This window comes from Saccoglossus kowalevskii, chromosome 18 (genome assembly GCF_978046115.1).
Source record: "Saccoglossus kowalevskii chromosome 18, keSacKowa6.1, whole genome shotgun sequence".
In the NCBI taxonomy this organism is placed as follows: domain Eukaryota; kingdom Metazoa; phylum Hemichordata; class Enteropneusta; family Harrimaniidae; genus Saccoglossus; species Saccoglossus kowalevskii.
The window spans coordinates 22,850,839-22,875,560 of NC_140658.1; the positions used below are offsets into that span (position 1 = coordinate 22,850,839).

Below are 24,722 nucleotides of genomic sequence, written 5' to 3' on the forward strand. Positions count from 1 at the left end.
GCTTGAGAATCACGATGGCTGACTACATAATAATGATGAAAAGTTGAATATCTAGAGAATGAAAACTGATATAAAAAAAGTGTAAATTGCATTCTCCTACATTTGTAGAGCTTTTTCTTTAGGGGTCATTATGTTGTTTGGATTGAGGTTCCCTTTAAATGTCACATATCCTGATACTTTATTCATGACCTTAAAAGGTCACACATCCTGGTACTTTATTCATGACCCCTAAGTCTCGCCTCCTGGTAATTTGTGGGTGTTCAAGTTCAAATTCTAAATGAAACTAAAATAAATTGTTTACAGGTGAAATTTGACTCACAATAAATTACATTACTATTATAATGCAAAACTGGTTCCTTTTCTGATGTGTTATAAATCATGGTGCCTTTTTTTTCAGGTGATGTATTTTTTGATAGAATATTGAATAATAAAATCAACTTTAATGAATGTTGAGTGAATGAATGAATGAGATAATATCAACTTATTTTTCTTAAATAGTACCGGTATGTCTGATAAATGAGCTGAGAATACTTGCACCTGTCAACAAACATAGCAAAACTTTTGTAACCTTGCCTTTTATGAGAGTCTTTGGGCAGCAACCGTGCAAAATCTTTCCGGAATCGGCTGACTGCTTAGGTTTGACTAAACAGTTTGCTTTTCATTAACTTCCTGGCTCTCATGACAAATCTAAATTTGAAAAGGCTCTTTTCATCACAAATTCACAAAATAGTTCCATTTATAGTATGCTCTTTACTTTAAAATATTGGGACAAAAATAGGCAAATTGTTTGAGTGAAAAATGAAAGTTGCAGTCGAATTTGGGAGAGAAAGGCTAGTTAAGAAAAGGTTAAATGCAACATGTAAATATTAAATCTTGTCCACTTATGGTACGTAGTGGTTGCGAGCATTTGTCCATATGTATGAACAAAGTCATAGTTTGAAAGCTTACAAGACAATTCCCTTGAAAATTGCTGTCAGGCATGGTCTTATACTTACAGCACAAACTATTAGCGTACTTAGAGGGGGGCAAGGGTTATTTTCGTTCATCGTAATTGCAATATTTTTTTGTTCGTACAACGTAAATTGAAACGTAATCAATCAAATATTTGTTCGTACACTGTAAAAATGTTTCATTTTTCTCGGTATGTACAAGAATTTTCATCCAAATTAAAAAAGTCGTAAAGAAATAATCCAGGAAAATTACATTTTCGAAACTGTAAAACGACTAGATGACACAATTCACTGCAGAATTCAATTTTCACTGTAAACTGTAAAAACGTCTTTTTTTCCTTGTAAATTGTAAAAAGCCCTTTTTATTTCCCGTAAAACTGTACCAGCTACCCCCCTTCCCCCCTCCACTTACACCTGTTTGTTGGCCATCTGGCTGTCCACATGTATGTAGACTGATTCTCTTGAAACTGTGAGTCATGATTATTTTATCAGTGAAAATAAACAAATTTGTTGGTAAATATTGTTGCACTAACTAAAGTAAGTTTGGTTCTGGTTGTTGAATTCAATTTGATAAAAAAGGTAGTGTTTTTCTATTCATCTATAGAGGGCAGACTCACCAAAACCATACTACCACTACCAGTATTTAAATTTGTATCAAGACCATTTTTTTTTATAATTTCCCATTTGATCAAAAGTTCAGAATTTGTGGTGAAAACATGCTAGATTAGTGAAAAGCAAAACAAATCTGACTTTAGGTCAAATGCTTCTAAATCCACTAGTGGAAAGTCCTTGAGTGCAGTTCACTTTGTGTAATCATTGTGGAGCAGTCAAGAGGTTACAGATTTAAAAAATACAGCTTTTCTATGCAGATTTTGTCTATACGCTTAATTCTATATTTGTAACATTTTGAATAAAACCTGATGTAGGTATAAGCTCCAATGTTTTTTCTTTTAATTTCCATATTAATTATTTTGGTTTATGGCTATTTTTGGGGGGTTTACTTTCCAATATAAAGTTTTTGACTCCCATGTTTGAAACGCAAAATGGGGGTCTTTGTGGTTACCCTGTCTGTACGTATGTGTATATACATGTATTTATGTATGTCTGTTCCTTCAGTATCTCAAGAACCTCTGTTCGGATTTTGATGAAACTTGGTACATAGATAACTAAGAATACTGGGCAGAACTGGTTAGTTTTTCGTTGATATTCATGAATATTAATGATCTCATTTGCATCTTAATGAGCCAATTTTCAGCCATTTCACTGGTTTCGCAATAACAGTTAAAATATTTCAATGAAACTTTGTACAGATGCATTGGGATAATGCACAGACATATTTAGTTATTGGTTGCAATTAATGACCCAATTTGCATATTACTAGCCTGTTTGAAGTCCTTTCAACTACTCAACAGATTTCAATGAAACTTGATGCATACATGCATATTAAAAACTAATTTGCATAATTAACCAATTTTCTGCTTATATCTCATTACTGCATTTCAATGAGACTTGGTATATAATTTCCTTGGAACAAAGACCCGATTAATTCTCATTTTAAGGAAATTTGGCATGCAGATGTTCTTGAGAAAACCACACACATTAGTTACAAACCTGTGAACGGCAGACCAATATATTCACCAAGCTTCTTATTTGAAATGATAAATTTAAATTTTGGGTGTTTTCTAAACTTTTTTTTGATTTGTATAGTGTCTTGTTCGTCTTAAAACCTTTCAGATTATATTTGTTACTAAGCATCATTCTTTCTAACATAAAATGGAGGGCAACAAAGTTGAGTAAATGCGTTTAAGAGTATAATAAGAAATTGATAGGACTATCAGCATGCAGACTTCAGTGTTCAACTAGAGTCGATGTACTTTTGATCAATGGATTCAAGGGTGCACTCCTGCTGTTCACTAATATACATTTATCTCCAAACATCCATAACAGGTCTGCATTTTCACAGGGTTTTCTTGATACACAGACGTGCCAAATCCAAGTTATCAAAAGGTTTGGTACACACCCTACCCCCACTTACCTATATTTGCACTGGAATGGCCTTTGGCCTAAACAAAAATATTGCATGCTTACCACCAAAAAAATCTGTTATTACTTTCATTTTTACCACTGCATGTTGCAAATAAAATTCTCATTGGCCCATTAAAAAAAAAAATGTTTGGCATGAAACTTTTTTTGTGTGTGTGTGTAAGCCTTACTCTGGATTACTGTATTCAGAGTATTTAATTAATCAAACTCAAGCTAAGGTCAAATATTTGTTTTTATTAATTTCGCTTTTTTTATATATAAAAAAAATACATGGCACAAACAATGGGACTAATATGTAACTGTTTTGTAATTCACATATTGAAAGTAAAACACTCATTGCAATTAATACTATCAATAGAAAAATGTGGCAAAAATAGAAATATCGCACGATTATAAATCAATCAAATTGGCACAGTAAATCTACATGTACTGTATGAAAACAGACCGATAGAAACATGATTGCTATACATTTACCCCCCCCCCATTCTCCCAAAAAAGTCTCGTACAAGAAAATGATCTTTATATTATACAGTGCTAGAAGCAAGCATGATCAACGTAAAATGTGGCATGATCTGAGATACTGAATTATGAAGTACTAAATTCTAGTCTAGATTAAATGAAGTATTAAAAGCAAGCTTTTTCACCAATTTGTATCTATAATGGTTAGGATATATAGTTAGTTTTCATTGAAATATTATATACACCCCCTCCCCCAAATGTAGAAACTTTTTATATTAAACACTCCCAGCCAATGTTCCACAAGTGTTTACAAGTGTTTACAAGTAATTAACATACATAATTTGTTTTGTTTTTTAACAACTTGTGAATTAATTCAATTCTGTAACCGCATCAATTTCACAGGATTAATTTTAGCGAGTCTGGGAAATCGTAGACACCAGGTGCGACATTGAAATGTGTCATATTTGTCATCTTGCATGCCCATGGATTAGTGTTTAGGAGAATTCCATGTGCATCATCGACAAAAGAGTGTCAGTAACTCGTTCAAAAACTCAAAATTTTGCTGTTGCAGGCCACTAGTAAATTTTTAAACAGAAAATGTGCTTTCGATATGAGCAACCTTAAGTGAAACGTACTGCAAGGAAGTCGGTAGTCTTTCTATATCATTTGGCAAATAAAAAAGCGTTGTGTGAAACGCGACTATAGCAGAAAACAGAATGTAGATAGTGAGAAAACATTCGATTGTGCAATGGTGATATTGACAGCCTAAACAATATGGTAGCTATACCAGATGGAGATCACATTTTTTATAAGTGCTGGACATAGCGACTATGTGTGTTTGATGTGGGCTGAAAACTATGCATAGCAACATGTATGCATATGGGCCGGACAAGTGCTTTATTTACACAAAATTCAAACCCACACGACTGCAATGAACTAAGACTTAAAGGGGCAGTAATCACCGCACATGTGTAAATTTAAACAAAAGATGTACCCATGAACACCTGTGTCATCCATTTAAAAAATGTGACTGTTTTTAAATATGTCATGCCTCTACATTATCAGTAATAGTTTTCATACAGGAAATATATTGCTGTAAAAAAGTTAATTATTCTCTGGGTTTTAATTTTGCTTATTTCGCTGACTGGAAACTAAATTAAAACCCAGTGAATATGTAAAATTTAGCATAGAACACATTATCTAAATTATAAAACCGTGAATTTAAAACCCACTGAATATGCCTGAAATGGTAAATCAGCGAAATTTAAACCCAGTGAAAATTAGTCAGTTTACAGTACTGTGACTGATGTTTCGTAAACCTTCAATATTATCACTAATCCGCTGACAATACAGCTGTGGTACAAGCAATGTTACTTTAAAGAAAAGCCATCAGATCATTATCAGAAGTAGCTTGCAACACAGTTGTACTGTCAACCAATTAGCTGACAATAATACTGGTTGGGTATACAAAACAAATTCGCGGCCACAGAAAATCAAAACACTGTTTTGACAGGTGCTGACATCTACTGTCTAACCAAAAAAATTATGAAAGCGGTTACCCCAGCTCTACTTCAGGCTTGAAATTAGATAAAGTTCATATTTCTCTAAAACAAACTAAATCAGTATATTATAAAGTTGTATTAAGGGGTTTCCAAAAATAATACATCTTTGTAAATGGCACAGAAATTTTTGAATAAAACCACCTCCGAGTACTGTGAGCATTATAATAACAAATCCTGCTCTTGGCTTTTAAGAATAACAGATTTTTCTCACAGTGAAGTATACATAAACATCACAATAGACCTTTATCAAATTTGACTTTTTTTCCTACATTTAAGGACGTTTTTACATTGCATTTTACCTACACACCTTAAAAATCACAAACACTGACATTTAAAAGTTAATATTAAATTTCATCATTAAAGTCATTGCAACTGACGCTAATATAAAGACAATTCATTCATTCCACAGTTTTGTGTGCATCATTCTGACAAGCAACTTTTTGCAGTTGCAGACTAGAAGTAAATATTCAGACATGTGTTTTCAATATTCTTATGCGTACCTTGAAATATAATGCAAAGCCAAAACTCTGTGATAACACTTAATGGTTTACATGTAATTATGACAACTCTGGAACATACGATTACAACTGTCAACAAAAAATAGTGGTTTGAAGCAGATATTAAAGTAAATAATTTAAAACACAATTGCAAAATTTCTGATTTCATTAAAAATAGTAATTGCATTTCCATTTATCTACAGTAAATTTTAAAATCTTGGTTCCTGTGTTCCTTCTTAGCCTGACTTGAGTGCAACTTACTCAGTAACGTCGCCAACCTGTGCAGTAATATTTCATTATCAGCATGATTTTACACTAAATTATATATATTATATTTAATTTTCCTGGCAAAGTTTCTCAGTGGCAAATTAGCGGAAAGGAAACGCTGATCATATTAACTGTATTGATAAAGCTGTCATTGTCATCACAGTTACCATATTTTCTCTATTAGAAAGACATCTTTAACAAACGTGAGCTTGAATCAAAAATTGTATACTGAATCATTAGAATATGACTTAAGTGTATGCGCTTCTAATGAAGTAAATACAGTAAAACCATTTTGTTACTAAGTGTGGACAATAAATTTGGCCACATGTAGTATACCTATAAAGTTTGCAGATATATATACTGGCTGGAATGAGCGAAAACTACCCAGTGCTGCTGCTGCTGTCCAGGAACACCAACTCACTGAATGGTGAAATAAAAGAAAGTCCAAGGACATACAGGAATCAAGTAGACAGATGTGAACTACACACACTGGCCATAGATCTACACTAGCTGCCAATCTTCACTCAAATTAATTTGTTAAAGGCTGACCATACTTTTTTTTTCATGTTTCCCTTATGATCTAGAGCAAAGTAACCAGTCAGTCAAAAACAGAATAATAAAACAGGAAAAAATATTTGTTTGTTTTCAAACCAGGAGTTGAACGGTTTACCGGTATGAGTTTTATCATTTTTTGTCAGAGATAATAAATCAGAGTTGGTCAGATCATGAGATAAAACGATAAGGTACAATGTCATTATACATGTAGTTGTTCCTGGTAATATTGCCATAAAAATATGTGTAGTCTCGCACCTGCACTTCATTGTCAATAACCACATTCCATTGAGCAGATGAAACTTGATTTAATGAAAGGTGGTTTTACTTTACCTTCTACTGCGCAAAAAATGCAAGAAAAAATTGAGCATTCTACAGAAATCAGTTTAGGAGACTGACTTCGATTACAACTTTCTCTGATTTCTCCATGGAAAGTTTTGAATTGCAATAGCGCCACCTAGAGGCAAAACTCTGCTACTTTCACAGTGACATCACAAAATAAAAAATATACAAAGTATTATGCAAAGTATGTTATTGAGTATGTTATTTTGGCGTACAAACGATGCTATGTGTTGAATTGAAAGTCTGGAGGGGGTAATCAACAACCCCACAAACTCAAATGGTATTGCCGAATCCCAGCTTGTGTAATATACAAGTCGACCACACAATTATCGTACAGGGGGATTAGCTGACAACCCCTGCATCATGATAGTCCTGGCGTTCTAAAGTAAAGAAATCTTCCAGTTTCCACTGAAGTGTTTCAAACGTTGGTCTTTCCATTTCTTCTTTTTTCCAACATTCCAACATGATCTGATACAGAGCCTCTGGACAACCCGGCGGACATGGCATGCGGTATCCGTGGTCTACTTGATGTAAAACTTCAGCATTGGTCATACCTAAACAAAACAAACATATGTAATGTCAAGTTCATGCAGACATAGATTATTATTTTCACACTGCAGTACTTGCTTCATTTGAAGCACATCTCTAATATGAACATAAACATCATTTTTTTTATACATTGTATACTGGATCATTAAAATACAATTTACTTTGGATATATATATATATATATACTGGGTTGTAAATCCATAAATTTCCTGTGAAGGAGTTATAGCATCATTTCACAGGTTCAAGTGTATTTAATTTAGCGGATCCATATTAATGAGTGTTAATTTACCATGGATAAACCTTTGTCATTTATGTGAGCTACTGCCAGAGCAAATATACAATTAATATTATTACTTTTTCAGTCATGTGTAATGTAAATGAACCATATTGTGATCAGAAGTCCACAGCCTTGACAGAGGGGCATTTACCATCAACCATGAAATAGTTACAATATAATAAACTATACTGATCAAAGGCTGTAGCATTAACTCACCTGGATAAGGAACTCTACCATATGTAATTATTTCAGTAAGTAGGATAGCAAATGACCAGACATCAGATTTAATAGTAAACCTATTATAGTTGGCAGCTTCTGGTGCAGTCCATTTGATGGGAAACTTGGCACCAACACGAGCTTCATATTCATCCTCCTGAAATGAAATACTAAGGTTATTAACTGGTTTAAACAAGTCATTGAAAATGACACAGTCCCCGTTAAATTTTTGAAAGTTCTGTTTGCGCTCGTCATATTAAAGCAGAGGGGTTGTCGCAAGCGTGTCCTTGAAACTTGAGTTCCAAGTGGGGTATACAACAGATTGTTTATTTACATCAAAACATGTGTTCCGTGTAGTAGTAATATGGCCAAAAATAAAAACAGCGGTTATTCGGCCATCTTTGATCTGATTATGAAACACACTGAAATGTATGATGTATGTGCCAAATACAAATGAAAATGGTACATAAATTGTGGAAATAAAGTAGTAAGGCCAAAAAGTCAGATGGCTGTCAATCGGCCATCCTTGACCAGATTTTGAAACAAATTGTCATGGACATGCATCCTAACATGTATAAAGTACATGTATGTGCCAAATTTGAATGAAAACTGACAGAGCACGTCCAAGATACCGCATAAAAAAAAACAAGATGCCTACCAGTCAACCATCTTTGATCCAATTGCGAAATAAATCGTCATGGACATGTATCCTAACATGTATAATCTATGTACCAAGTTTGAATGACAACTAACAAAGCATGTCCAAAATACAACATTTTCAAAAAACAAGATGACTGCCAGTCGGCTATTTTGAATTGAATCGTTAAACCACTGCATGTGCATATGTACCACATAAGATACTAGGCACATGCAAAGAATGAAGGGAATCGGTCCACAGGATTCTGAAATATGACTGGACAGACTGACGGACGGACACACGGACGGACAGACTCAGGAACTCACGGACGGTCGGGGACATGTATCCTAACATGTATGATCTATGTACTAAATTTGAATGAAAACTGACAAAGCCTGTCCAAAATACAACATTTTCAAAAAACAAGATGGCTACCAGTCGGCCATTTTGAATCGAATCGCTAAACCAATGCATGTGCACATGTCCCACATAAAGTACTAGGCACATGCAAAGAATGAACGGAATCGGACCAAGGGATTCTGAGATATGGCTCTGAACGGACGCACAGACGCATGGACGGAGACCGAATTATAAGTCCCCGTTTTCGGACTTCGTCCGAACGGGGACTAAAAATCCTCAACTGTAAATACCCCCACCCCTACCCCTACCTAATTAACCCACCACTTGGATGCTCTCAACCCTAAATAACCCATCACCTAGATACCCTCAACCCCAAATAACCCCCCACCTGGACACCATCAATCGCAATTAACCCACCACTTGGATGCTCTCAACCCTAAATAACCCATCACCTAGATACCCTCAACCCCAAATAACCCCCCACCTGGACACCATCAATCGCAATTAACCCACCACTTGGATGCTCTCAACCCTAAATAACCCATCACCTAGATACCCTCAACCCCCAAATAACCCACTGCCTGGACATCCTCAACCCCAATAACCCACCACCTGTACACCTTCAACCCTAAATAAAGTACCACCTGCATGCCCTCAACCCCAAATATAACCCACCATCTGGATGCCTTCAACCCCAAATAACCCACTGCCTGGATGTCCTCAACCCCAAATAACCCACCACCTGTACACCTTCAACCCTAAATAAACTACCACCTGCATGCCCTCAACTCCAAATATAACCCACCATCTGGATGCCCTCAACCCCAAATATCTGACACCCTAGATGCCCTCAACTGCAAGACTGAAAACCAAAAATGACCCACCACATGAACTCCCTTAATACAGGCAATTTTAACACACCACCTAGATACCTTTAATCCAGAGAAGGCTCGGAACGCAGAAAATGCTCCACCACCTAAATTAGGGTAATTAGAGAATGTACTATTCACTACCATGCTCAGTCAATTCCTCTTACACGACTTACCTTGATAAGCCTTGCTAGCCCAAAGTCAGCTACTTTACAGATATTATTGTCCCCGACTAAAATATTCCTTGCAGCCAGATCTCTATGGATGTAATTCTGCGATTCTAAATAGGCCATACCAGATGCAATCTGAGCTGACATATCTATAAGTTGTGGTAATTTCAATTTTCTACCACCACCTATAATGATATATAACACAAGAGTTAGTCTATGGTGACCATAATTGTGGCTGTTACAAACAGCATGGCTCAGAGGTGCAAATAATGACTTGTACCACGGTAGTCCGATTAAAATGCGAACAAATGTGAACTTGGGTTTGCCCAATTGCTGTCAGTGGAAGTATACATTTGCATAACTGCGGTGATCACTAATCAGTATGTGACAAAACTGTGGCTGATAACAAATCTACGTAGAGACAAAGGACCAAGTGTGGAGTTACGGAAATAACCACACAGCCAGAACCGATAGGTCACATGACAAGAGTGATAAAATAACTACAAGAATACCACACAAAAACAAACGTAGTACAATGATAACACTGACTGATGTGTAGATGTGATGCACAAATACAGAAACCATCTTTAACACTTACAAACCATTCACTAACATTTCCAGACACGTCTACACAAGTCTTAACTTATCCATTGGCTAAACATAAATGATCTTTTTATTATTTATCATAGATTTATCAGACATGTTGGACACGGGCAGAACAGCTCTCAACTCAGTTATACATTTGCATTATATTGGTCATCAATTACCAGTGAGAAAATTTGTTGGCTCGGCTTAGGGGAACAAAGTGACCACCTGGTGGGAATGCCTTGCATGATCCCACCAAGACTAATGACCTCCTTCCAAAGAGGTTTTCAAGGATAACTCAGTATGCTGATTTCATACCGACCACATATTTACCAACTATAAGTCTGGCTACTACTATGCCTACAATGTCTAAACTTCTCACACATGTTCATTTGAGACATGGTTTACAGTAGTACTGGTTTAATGTAATTACTATAAAGGCAGTAATTCTCACTTGGTTTTAATTTCATGACTTTCACTGCTAAATTAAATCTGTGCGAACATTTCAAGTAACAGAACTCATTGTTTCACTGGCAAATGAGTGAATTTCAAACCCAGTGAGTTTCTCCAAATATCAAAACAGTGAAACCAGATTCTTTTACAGAAAACAAACTCTGTATTTTTCATCATTATATACATATCACACCAGCAGTGAATGCCTAAATTGCACAGATCAAGTAATCAACTGAAACTGATATAGTGCTCTCCGCAGACCAATCATAAATATGATGGTGCAACTTATGGAATAAAAATAATCAAACAACCCTTTCACACTGTAATAATTTCAGGCAAGACCAATTTTCAAAGTAAGTGAAAACTGTGAAATCCTGCAGCAGGGAAAATTTCTCGGGGTTCCTACATCACTGAGTATGAGCAACTTTCGCGTCATTTTGTAATCATGGAACTATAAAATCCTGAAACAGCGAAAAATGTTCAGTAGAGACAGTTTAAAGTATGTAAATTAGCTGAACATTTTACTGGAGAGTAAATTTTTACAGCTAATTCAGCAGAACATGGATTACTACTAACAAAGACTCAGTATTTTGAATGTAAAATGAATGACCAGAAGCAGAAACATAGTATTATTATTATTGCTGTTGACATCTATGAAGATGATACGATAGAAAATAGACATGCAGGAATGGTATCAAGATAAAAATAGACTAGTATGTTCAAATTTCATCCAAGAACTATTTTTAATAACAAGTTTTCAATAACACTTTTAATAAACAAATAAAAATGCAATAATTGTTGCTTGAAAGCAGCTGGGGAGGACATATGTTCAGAATTTTCAGAAGTCATGTTTTTTTGTTTCCTTGTAATTAACAACTCAATCTGTTAAAGGTAATATGTTAATCTCGAAAACAATTGTTTTTAAATATGCCCTTGTATGGCAATAAGCAATCTTTTCACAGCATATCATAAAACTGTATTGATCAGCCTTTATTTCATTTCAAGAATTAGCATGTTGACATGCGTAATAAAATGAATGAATTACAAGAGAGAAAGAAACATACCTTGCAAGTAATCTAACAAACTACCATTGTTCATAAGTTCCGTTACAATATAGATTGGTTCCTGCAGAGTACATACTGCATAGAGCTGCACTAATTTGGGATGCCTCAGTTTCTTCATAATCTCAGCTTCTCGCAGAAAATCACTTGGGTCCATGGTTCCTATACAAGGAAATACACACACACACAAGTAAGTGTATCATCAAATCCTAGTCTAGTCATGTTAGGAAAATGCTAATAATACTAAGTTGTGGCAGAATATACGCAGTGATGATTAGCCACGCTTATCCACTTGAAGTAAAAGGCATGCGGACAACAGTAAAGATAATCACTTCAAGGGCAGTTGTTGTGCTGCACATTGGCGAAATATGTATTCGCTATTAACAAAGTTAGCAACTTTGATTGTTGCACAGGTACAAAAAACATATATACACTATGAAGGTTTAATTAATTGCCGAGATGAGCACGACTATCCAAAGCACTCAAGAACCAAGATGGCATTCATGTATGTATGTTTGTTTCGCTGGGAATGGAATATCTTGTCAAAATAAATCAAAGATTATGTCTGTATTATACAAGTTATGTAATTTGTTGCTTTCTACAGGGCAGAAATCTGTTTCCACCATATTGGATTTTGCAAAGGATCATGGGTTGAAAATTGACCCACAGAGGGCGCTTCGAAGGAGGGATCTCGTATCTGTGCTAACACCAACTGTGAACCTCTTGTTTTCAGGCAACGTAAGTTTTTTTACGACTGTGTTCAAAATGCCATTTTAAATCTCTACTAGTAAGTATTCTGTTGGAACTCAAGCTGTGAAGAAAGTTTCAAAATCAGAGAGCTAACACTAAAGTAGTGTCAATAAGTGGAGTTAAGGTATGTATGTATCAGATTTGATGAGATGCAACAAACAATATCAGAGTGGATTATTCAACCAACAGCCACGAAAAGTATGCAAGGCAAAAATATGCTAGCTTCTTGAGGTTAACCTTCCAACCCTATGACATGAAAGCATTTTTTTTATTTAGTGTCCACCTTTGTTCCCACTCAAATTTGGGTAAATTTTTGGTAATTTTTTACTGAATTAAATTTTAATTTTGTACTAGACAAACAAAATGTGACATTGCTTCTAGTATTTGATAGACAAATTTCATTTGGAAGAGCAGGGACTATGAAATGTAACTATTTTGTGGATGGTGCCTGAAGTTGACTTTGGCGTGCAAAAGGTTAAAATGACCCAAGTAAATTATTTTCCACGGAACATTACACAGAAGCCATGTTTGTCTTACTGCCACAAACTAAATTTACCTTTTCTCAGTTGTTTAACAGCAACAGGTGTAGTAGTATTCCAAAGTCCTTCAAAGACATCACCAAACTGACCAGAACCTAGTTTACGTATTGTCGCCAGCGATTCTCTAGGTATTTCCCATTGATCTACTGTATTATAAGACATGCCCGCCGTCTGAGGCTTCTCCATCTAGGCAAAAAGAATCATTTTTGGTCATTAAGTAAGGAAATCATTAAACTTGTGTAAAACAAAAGCTAACAGTATTTTGAAGTATTTGTTATTATATTCACAATATTTGCTGTTGTACTCAACAAAAAGGCTTAGCACAAAGAAAATGTTATTGGCTCAAAGTTTCCCTTGGAAGAGTTGTAAGCAGAAATTTTCATATGATATTCATAATGCTTCTCATCATGGAATCAACAATGGCATGTACTCATTAGCATAGAAACTCAAATAATCTTACCATAACACATGGCTTCCTCAAATTGACACATAGCCCATCTGGTACTCGACTGTAGTGCTGTACCATTTCACTAAGCGTTGAAAACGTACACCGACGAGCGATAAAATAACCACCTTCATCTAGCTGACGTATCCTATAGTGTTTAACAGTATCGCCATCTCGTACTGAAAGAAATAGACAAACAAGACCAATATACTGTAAGCCAATTTTGTGAATCCAGAAAACTGATATTGTTAGAGCAGTGAAGATTTCATTGGGATGGTTAAAAGTACAATATCTTTCCCATTAGTAACATGAAATTGGGGAAATCACTAGACATCTACATGGATCCGAGGGGATAAAATTATATATGGCAGTTGCAGTGTTCTTCCCAGGTAAACAATTCAATCATCTAATTAATGTGTTAATGGGATTCATTTGTCCTATTCGTTTTCAAAAACCTAAGCCTTAGAGAATCTTCAGGAGAATGAAGAAGAGAAATTCAGCATCTTTTGAAAAAATGTCATCCTCACTAATATTCTCATTTAAAATGGAGAAAATTGACAGCGATGAAAATAAAGAGATTACAATTCTCATTTTATTGCACAAAACACCACTAAATAAATGCATTAATTATTGACTGGATAAATTTCTATTTCTATAAATTTTCACTGATAAATAAAATCCGCTAAATTAAATACACTTGAACCTGTGAAATGATGTTACAACTCCTTCACAGGAAATTTATGGATTTACAACCCAGTGAATATACTTCAGGGGTTGCATTAGTGTTCGATAATGTGGAGTCCCTGGGACCCACCCCTTATAAAATGTGTGGGTCCCTTAAAAATATGTGGGGTCCCTGCCGCTACCGCACTTTATTTTTCTAAAATAGTTTGTTGCACGAACTATTACACAATAAACATAAACAGGTAATCACATTTATATTGTACTTTATTTACATGTTCATTCCAGCCTTTACATGTCAGCAATCTGCATTATTTACATGGTTTACTTCTATTTTTACTGTTATTAAAATGTAATGCTGCTTGTGAAAATTTTAAATCATTACTGGGTTTACCTTCAAGTTCTTCATAAGCCAAGATAAATGAGCTGGTGTCTGACTTAACTTAGACTTAATACGATTCTGTCAAGAAAAGGCATTGCCACATGGAACCTGCCGGGGAGGCGATCTTGCAAATAACGAATCGATCCATGGCTTCTAGAAAAGTGATTTTTTTCCCCCCAAAGTCACTTGTATTATATAATTAAATAGTTCATTGTTTCGATTAATATTGCCCCCAGAAAACAATACACCAAAAATGTGTACATACTAGTACTCAGTAGTACCAGATTCTGAAGTAAATTCGCATCTGGGCAGTTATGGTTTTTAAAAAAAATTAAATGGGACCAAGAAATCGGCGATTTTTTGGCAGATTTTATTTAATATTTGTTATTTAAATATTTTGCCGTCATTTTTCGGACATTTCAATCTTTCCTGACGCCTAAAATAGAGTTTAAGTTTTTATTCAATTTCAAGAGTACGTTTTTTGTGACTAGCGTGAGTGCGCAAACTTCGTTTCGGTTCGAGTTGTTGTCACTGAAAATTATGTTAAATTAGTCTTCAAACGCTTAGTTTATCTTTTGAAAACAACTATTTTTTGATTCGAAAAAAAAAATCATGCCGTTTTCCCGTAAAAATCCAAGCCAAATGATCGTACTGCTACATCGGCAAATCTCTTCCGCGTTGTGTTAAATAACATTAACATATTTAAATGAACTATGGTAATTTGAACACGTTGGCGTTATCCAGCATTTTTATTGGTTAATTGGAGATTTGACCTATTAGGTCAACCATGTTAAATAACATTAACATATTTAAATGAACTATGGTAATTTGAACATGTTGGCGTTATCCAGAATTTTTATTGGTTAATTGGAGATTTGACCTATTAGGTCAACCATGCAAGACAAGGAACATGGCGGATACTCGACAGCATTGAGCGTTAATTTGCGACCGGAATTATTTGCTTACGACGAAACGAAGTTGAATTTTATTTGCATTTCATTACAATTCAACAAATTTGTTTTTTTTAAACTTTATTATAATCACTACTGAGTAATAATCAACAATTGTGAAACTCAACATGACTGGATTGCGCAACCGTGATCATTTGTTGCTCGGCAGTTGTGATCGTTTTTACTTTGTTTAGAATATAATTTCGTTACCAATTAAATTAGGAAAATAAAGTTTATTTCACGTACCAGGTTCGTTAAAGTAATTTTTTGGAGAAAAATTACCCTGGGTGACATTGTAAGTTTTAGGCGGTTAAATTAGCAGATCTCAGTATTGACTGTCTCGCCGTACTTCAGACGGGACTTCACACTTTCCATTGTGAATTGTAGATGCTAATAGGTGTTTTTGAAGACAATGGCACAGTAGTGTACGTGAATTTAAAAGCTCTATGAACTTTGTATGCGGGACAATGGCATCGCAGACGCACACAATGCCTTTAGACCTATCATAATACGACCGAGACGTGTGCTCACCGGATGCGTCCCAGGGACTCACCAGTTGAAAAATTCATGCGTCCCACAGAAAAACTATGCTTCCCGGACGCGTAATTCCGCGTTAACGCAATCCCTGTACTTACATCAAAAATCAAAATAGTGAAATTATAAAAACCAGAAAAATACAGATTCAGAGAAACTGACCTGACAGGGAGTACTCTCCTCGTCGGCTCTCACTATCTCGTATAAGAAACGAACCATGATCATTCTGGGGCAGTAGTAATTTTTTCTCAGCTTCAACCCTGGTTATCTTTCCAAAATACCATCTACAGAAGAAACAAAAGTTTATACAATATGAAAGTACACACAATTTTCCGATTCAAATCTCTGCTTAAGTAAAGTCATTGAATTTTGTAGCAGTAAAAATGTTACTAGAGCCAGTGGTTCTTAGCGACAAAATTAGTGGTTCTTAGCGGCAAAATTAGTGGTTCTTAGCGGCAAAATTAGTGGTTCTTAGCGCCAAAATTAGTGGTTCTTAGCGACAAAATTAGTGGTTCTTAGCGGCAAAATTAGTGGTTCTTAGCGGCAAAATTAGTGGTTCTTAGTGCCAAAATTAGTGGTTCTTAGTGCCAAAATTAGTGGTTCTTAGCGCCAAAATTAGTGAAACCAGACAGTCTGAGAAACAATTTTTTTAATTTCCAGCACATTTTACATGTATTCAAAATTATATTTAAACAAGCAGCCTATCGGCTGAGATAGCTCCGCTGTTAGCAATGCACATTTCAATTAAAGAACTGAAGACATCATTAGAAAATGAACAATATGAATAGTATCAAAGCAATCGGACTTACAGTTTTTAACAAGAAGTCGAAAATATCACTTTTTACCAAAAATTACAAAAATATTCACCAAAATAAATTAATTATAGAATTGAAGATATCATCACAAAACGAACAATCTGAGAGAGGTCCACATGTAGTACCTATATATGTAATATCAAAGCAATCAGACTTACAGTTTTCAACAAGAAGTCTATCGTTATTACCATGTGGATACATATATTTTTCATGTTATTTAACCATAACTTCGCTTCTTTTTATCAGATTTACTTCATTGTTGTATGTAATTATCAGTGTTTATTATCTCCAGTTATGTTGTCAAGATTGAGTAGTTATAATCAAAGTTTCTATAGATTTATGCTGTTTTCGTGATGCAAAGAAACACACTTTGGCCTGTATTCAGCCATTTCTATCAGTTTACATAAGTGTATTCTCCCTGATTGGCTCAATTAAAACAACCAATCATATTAATTGACGCCAAGGATTAAAATTCTAAGGTGTGAATCCACCCTTGTCTTTAAATTGACAAAGAGTGTTAATTAAGACAGACTTCATCCTTTGTACTCCAAGTGATACATTGTTCCAAATCGTCTGAGCGTATGTAGTTTTTCAACTAGCTCTATCTCGTTGCTGTACAACTGGATAAATGCGTGTTCACCATTAGAACATTGCACACTGGTATACCGTCTACTGCTTGATGTATCTACAGTCTATCTGGTGAGATTTAAAGATCCTATACTGTTTGTGGCAGTTTTCCCCCACAAAATTGGTGCCGAGACCAGGATTCTCAACCAGACCTCTACGACTCAACGTCAGATCACAGCAAGCAATCATGCCAAGAACAGTTCAACTCATCCAGAAGCAGGATAAAGCTCGGACGCAACTCCGAAGAGTCCTCGAACCAGTTGAACTACTAGTCAATCAGTTCAATGAGCTACAAGACAAAGAGACCGCTCATCAAAATATACGCGTGCAGCAAGTGACGATAGAAAGAAAACTTAACGATCTCATCGCCGCTAACAAAGCAGTCATGGACGTCGTCGATGTTGACAGCCAAGAATTTGACAAAACAGAGGCGTACTAAGTCAATGTCAGCCACCGATGCACCCGACGCACGCTATTCTTGGAGGAACAAAATGCGACAGCCCAACGCGGTCAGCAGACCCAACACGAGCCAGTCCAGCAAACCCAGGCAGCTAATCCGCCGCAACATCGACATAAATCAATACAATTACCCCAGCTCAAGATACCGACGTTCTATGGCGATTCACTACTATGGTCTTCATTTATTGACAGTTTCAACGCCGCTATTCACAATGATACGCAAATTCCACTGGTCCAGAAGTTTTCTTATTTGCGTAGTTTCACTGACGGAGAAGCTGGAAGACTAATCGACGGACTCCCGATCACCGAAGTAAACTACACAATCGCCTACGATCTCCTCAACAAAAGGTATGGACAAACCCAAGATATTATAAACGCTCACATGCGATCACTGTGGAACAGACCCGCACCGGAAAACAACCCAGCAAGCCTACGCCACTTTCACGATGATCTAGAAACGACCATCAGAGCATTAAGAGCCCTTGGACGTGACGAACAAAACTTCGGCGAGCTGCTAATACCAATGCTGTTAGACAAGTTACCTATCGATTTCCAGCGACAGTTAACGCGTGCGAAAGAAAGAAATGCGTGGACACTAACAACACTCAACGAAGCTATGATTAATGAGATAAGTGTACTTTCAGTCGGACATGAACCCACTATGTTTCAACCCGACACTTATCAACCAACCGTCTCTGCGTTCCGTACACAGGTAAATCGAACCCCAGTCGATAAATGTAACGAGAGCAATCCTCAGAATATATCTGCCTTCCACGGATCTTCACAGCGACGTCCCCCGAGACAGTCCACGACGCGATACTCGAAAGGGAAGAATTACCAAAACTGTGCTTTCTGTGAGGGACCACACAAGTCGCTCAATTGCACAACGTATAACAATTACAAAGATCGCATAGACATTGTGAAACGCAACTCGTTGTGTTTCAATTGCCTCGGCAAGCACGCAGTGCGAGCATGCAGATCCCGTTTTACGTGCAGACAATGCCAAGGTAAGCACCACACGTCATTGCATACGGACAATAGCAATTCAACTTCAAACCCCAAATCGTCCGAAGTGAACGTCCATTTCTCGCATGCTACTCGTAATTCTGAATCTCGGATTCAATCGGATCGAAGAACATATACTACGCCTGAGCCCAAACTACGCAGAACTCTGCTGAAAACAGCTAAAATTCCTACATCATATAATTCAAATACTTTACCCGCCACAGTGTTATTTGATGAAGGGGCCGACCGTAGCTTTGTTACTCAAGGGTTCGCCAACAAATTACGCGCTAACGTTCATTCATCAGAAGTTCTCAATCTCAAGGCGTTTAGCAACCCGCGTACCGGATATAAAACCATCCCGCGTACTACATTGAATTTACATAAACGTGATGGTACCACCGCTCCTATTGACTTGCTTTACGTCAACGAAATATCCGATGATCTGATGAACAATGTCACCGCGGACATTTTACAACTGCCGTACCTTCGAGAATTGGAACTAGCACATCCCACTTCAAGCGAACCAACGATAACAATTGATATTCTCATAGGAGTCGACAAATACTGGGATTTCGTTGGTGACCACATAATTCGTGGTCCAGGGCCTACAGCTGTTTCATCGGCGTTCGGCTACCTGCTTTCCGGACCAACACCCACTGGTGAACCTCGATCATCACGAGTGCAAACTTTCCACATCACCGCGTTGCCTTCAACCCAGGACCAACTAGAAGCAAACGTTACATCGTATTGGGATCTGGAAGCCATCGGTATACGTGACGCGATAACCACTTCGGACGAACTCACTAACAATCAAGAGCAGTATAAACAATACACTGACAATTGTTTATCACAACAAGATGGCAGATTCATCGCTAAACTACCATGGAAGGAGAATCACAACCCTCTGCCTACAAACTACAAGTCGGCAGAGAAACGCACACGTAACATGATCCACAAATTACCACGTGACATTGTCAGTATTTACGATAAGGTAATTTCTGACCAACTAAATCGTGGATTCTTTGAAGAAGTCAACAACGACAACCCATCCGTCGGTCACTACCTGCCTCATCGTTCGGTAAAACGTAACAGTGTCACCACACCGATACATGCAGTACCCGATGATGCAACAGACATTCCGAGCAATCACCGCGTGTTAAACCGCCGCTATCAACACATTGCTTCACTCCAACGCACTTTCTGGAAACGCTGGTCGGCGGAGTCTCTTACCGCTCTTCGAGAAAGACACCTACTCACCACGAAAGGCGTGACAAATAACACAGTCAAAGTCGGTGATATCGTGTTAATTCATGATGATATTCGGAAACGAATCAACTGGCAAATGGCCAAAATAACGCGACTGTTTCCAGGCAAAGACGGTATTGTTCGTGTAGTCGAGCTCAAGACGCGACATGGGATGACAAATCAAGCCATCGCAAAAATATATCCGTTGGAATTAAATGCCGGCGTCCCGACGAACACGCCTCCGCTCAACGATGGGGATATCCCCAGAAGTCATGTGCACGACTCCAGTCCCAGTTCGAAGAATCGAACGCTTCTTACACAACGCAAATCGAATCACGCAGACACTTCCCGTTTTCAACAAAAGCAGCGAAAGGCTTCTGTGTTGGCTAACAATCGCATTAATATGCTTATCAAGAAAGACCTCGTCTAAGGACATAAATGAGACTTTATATAGAAAACAACACTTTCTTCAAACTTTATTGACTCTTTAGTTATGTGACTAATCAGTCTCATTTGTCAACAAGTAATGTATAACTATTGTAAGCATTGCCTTATCGTACAATGACTATTTGCTGACATTATTATTATTATAGTTCTAGTAATAATTTTCGTATTTTCTTTTCAGCATTTTTTTATTTATTCTAGTATATAAATAACATTCATATCGTCCACATATGCCTTGTATCGTACAAGAGTATCTTCTCCGCCCCCGGGAGTATATCGTTATTACCATGTGGATACATATATTTTTCATGTTATTTAAGTTTTAACCATAACTTCGCTTCTTTTTATCAGATTTACTTCATTGTTGTATGTAATCATCAGTGTTTATTATCTCCAGTTATGTTGTCAAGATTGAGTAGTTGTAGTCAAAGTTTCTATAGATTTACGCTGTTTTCGTGACGCAAAGAAACACACTTTGGCCTGTATTTAGCCATTTATATCAGTTTACATAAGTGTATTCTCCCTGATTGGTTCAATTAAAACGACCAATCATATTAATTGACGCCAAGGATTAAAATTCTAAGGTGTGAATCCACCCTTGTCTTTAAATTGACAAAGAGTGTTAATTAAGACAGACTTCATCCTTTGTACTCCAAGTGATACATTGTTCCAAATCGTCCTAGCGTATGTAGTTTTTCAACTAGCTCTATCTCGTTGCTGTACAACTGAATAAATGCGTGTTCACCATTAGAACATTGCACACTGGTATACCGTCTACTGCTTGATGTATCTACAGTCTATCTGGTGAGATTTAAAGATCCTATACTGTTTGTGGCAGTTTTCCCCCACAAAGTCAAAAATATCACTTTTGACCAAAAATGACAAAAATATTCACCAAAATTAGAGAATTGAAGATATCATCACAAAATGAACAAATTTGAGAGAGGTCCACATGTAGTACCTATATATGTAATATCAAAGCAATCGGACTTGCGGTTTTTAACAAGAAGTCAAAAATATCACTTTTTACCAAAAATGACAAAAATATTCACCAAAATTAGAGAATTGAAGATATCATCACGAAATGAACAAACCTAAGAGAGGTCTACCCAAGGTACATATGCACCAAGTATCAAAGCATTTAGGCTTGTAGTTTTCAAGAAGAAGTCGAAAAAGTAAAACATTGCCACTGACGACGACGACGGACAATCACTCATATGATAAGCTCCGCTTGACAAAGTCGACAGCGGAGCTAAAAAACATTTCTTGGCGACAATTTATTTTTAAAGGAAACACTGACCAGTTGATTTTGCCTCATAAATATAGCTAAAATATTAACATGAATTATTAAAGTACAATACAATTATTTGCTCTATTAATAGAGCATAAACTTACGTAAATGAAACATTATCTATGGTCAAAATAATTCATAGTTTAATACTACAGAAAACAAATGAATTTTGGTTTCAATTTGCTTCTATTGAAGATGCACTTCTTATAGAGCAAATAGGGTAGTGCAGTTTGTATTTGCTTTTGTTAGTTTAAAAACAAAAGATTTCAAAAACATCAGTGTGAGGGCGCTGACACCTAAACTGATTATGATATGATTATGATATATAAAGTGGAATGCTTTATTTTTCACTTTTTTGGAGTACAAGTCATTTTGGTAGAAATAAAATTCAGTGAACGGCATCTTTTCCCCTCATCAGTGTAAATAAATAACATTACATAAAGTAAACCAAAATTGGAGGTTTCAGCAATATTAAAGCAAATGTACTTGGTAGCACACTACACTGTTCACGAAATAAACCCAGCATTCTGACAAGAAAGGCTGAGTAACAACGATGAGTAAGAATTTCACTTATAAAATGTACAACAAAATATAATTGTTTACACTTATCATTACCTTCAAACAAAGCTCTGATAAAGCAGCATTTCAGAAAAAACACCAAATGGCCAATATGATAACCATTTTGAACTTTTTGAAAACACAAAGGTCATTATACTCTCAACAAGGACATCGCCAGCAGGAACACTGATGACAACACATTGCCCGCTGATGCCGTTTGTTTTTCTATTTATTTTGGCTATCCATGGAGTCATTCAGCAAGCAACATTTTAAACTAATTGCTAAATATTATTATAATAATATTAACACTTTAAAACAAAAATAATCACTTTTAAGAGGTGAACGACAAATAAATACATTAATTTAAAAAAATTAGATTTAAGTGCCTGTTTTTCTTTTAAAAGCGAACAAATATGTTTAGTCTGGGATGTCAGTGACGATACAATGAATCATGAAATGATTAATTATAAATTACACGTTTAACATGTCTGAACATATGCTACCAAGCACATTTGTAAATTGAATTAAGGCTAAACCTCAAACAATTATTCTGATAACAAGTACCCTATCAATATTGCCTATCAATATATATCTGAACCAACCATTTAAATTTATTAGGGATGCATTTTTTTTTGTATGTACATGTAGCAAATCAACATGAAACGCAAGGTTTTATTTTCAGTAAGTCTTATATTTTCTCTATTAGAAGCACAGTAATTTCATAATACATGTAACTACATTGTAACTCAGCTAGGTTACATAACAGACACAGAATCTCTATTACTGTAAAATCTGTATTAGAAACCGTGGCTTCTAATAAGGGGATGCGGCTTCTATTAGAGCATCTACATACACATATGAGAAATGATGAATTTTTGGTTCTCAAACATTCAAAAAGAATGGGTGCGACTTCTATTAGGGATGCGGCTTCTAATACAGATTTTACGGTACTTGTACATTTTCTACAGTGAATGAACAGTTTCAAACTTTGTGTAATAAAAAAATTAAAATGATAATCAGGGGTTACTGTAAAGGGGTTAATTATTCACTGGGTTTTAATTTGGCTTATTTCGCTGACTGGAAAATGCGCTAAATTAAAACCCAGTGAATATGTAAAATTTAGCATAGAACACATTATCTAAATGATAAAACCGTGAATTTAAAACCCAAAGAATATGCCTGAAATGGCAAATCAGTGAAATTTAAACCCAGTGAAAATTAGTCATTTTACAGTATTCTACAAAATTGTTTAAAAGAGAGCACACCTTTGTTACCACTGATCATAATTACTCAGCCTGTGGTATGAGGGTGCTGCGCTCCGTTCACCTGTCTGGAAGAACCTCTGATATTACAGGAACTGGCATTAAGACAAATGAATTTTAACTCACTTGCCTCAATAAGACTATTATAAATATTCAGACAACATATATTTCAGACAAGTGAGTTTAAAAGTTAATGTCAAGCCCTGATAAGTATGTTCTATACATACTGAGCAGCAGAAATCATTCATCTCTATTCATTAAGTGTGTTGCTAATAAAATCTGTCAGACAGCATTTTCAGACTGGTGAACCAACGAAAATATAACTGCTATTTCAAATCTTCAACCCCCGTAAGTAAGTCTGTTACATGCAAAAGCTGTTCTGACATCGCCAATGCATATAATACATGATTCCACCTATTTCCTCCTGGGCTTACTGTTATTTCTAGTTTTAAATATAACACTTGCTGATGACTACAATTTTTTTTTTCTTTTACCTCAGGCTACCAACGTTAAAAGTGGTAGTATAAATGTAATTTTTACAAATTGATGATCATTGATGTGTTTTTTTTTAGACAAACACTAATCAGACTCAATCATTTGCATTAGTATTTCTAGAACTGTACGTGTATGCTTGTTGTGTGGCTTTGTGACCATCTTGCTATTCATGCATGGTTTTCTTGCATACCTTCTTATAAATTTATAATTATATGGATATTCAGTTAAAATACACCAGAATTTAAACTCTGTTTCAGTTGCAAGAGCGAGTTCCACCCACACTGTTCTGCATCAAGACAGAAGAATACTAAAACTGGTAAATTTTCCCACCACTCAATTTTAACAATTTCATGATTTGAGGGCATTCATGACAACAAAATTTCTAAAAATT

At 36.0% G+C, this 24,722-nt stretch overlaps 1 protein-coding gene across 1 annotated transcript in view; it reads right to left on the reverse strand.

Annotated features, from left to right (window-relative positions):
- Nucleotides 1-3,207: 3,207 nt before the first annotated feature.
- Nucleotides 3,208-24,722, reverse strand: part of LOC100375556 (tyrosine-protein kinase Src42A-like) — a 39,975-nt gene continuing 18,460 nt past the window's right edge. Inside the window, exons 2-8 of the mRNA XM_085493434.1 lie at nt 16,293-16,414; nt 13,599-13,762; nt 13,156-13,324; nt 11,853-12,011; nt 9,757-9,935; nt 7,715-7,871; nt 3,208-7,226 (exon numbers count right to left, since the gene is read on the reverse strand). Of these exons, the coding sequence (XP_085349560.1) occupies nt 7,015-7,226; nt 7,715-7,871; nt 9,757-9,935; nt 11,853-12,011; nt 13,156-13,324; nt 13,599-13,762; nt 16,293-16,414 (1,162 nt within the window). The 3' untranslated portion in view covers nt 3,208-7,014. The remainder of the gene's footprint in view (nt 7,227-7,714; nt 7,872-9,756; nt 9,936-11,852; nt 12,012-13,155; nt 13,325-13,598; nt 13,763-16,292; nt 16,415-24,722) is intronic.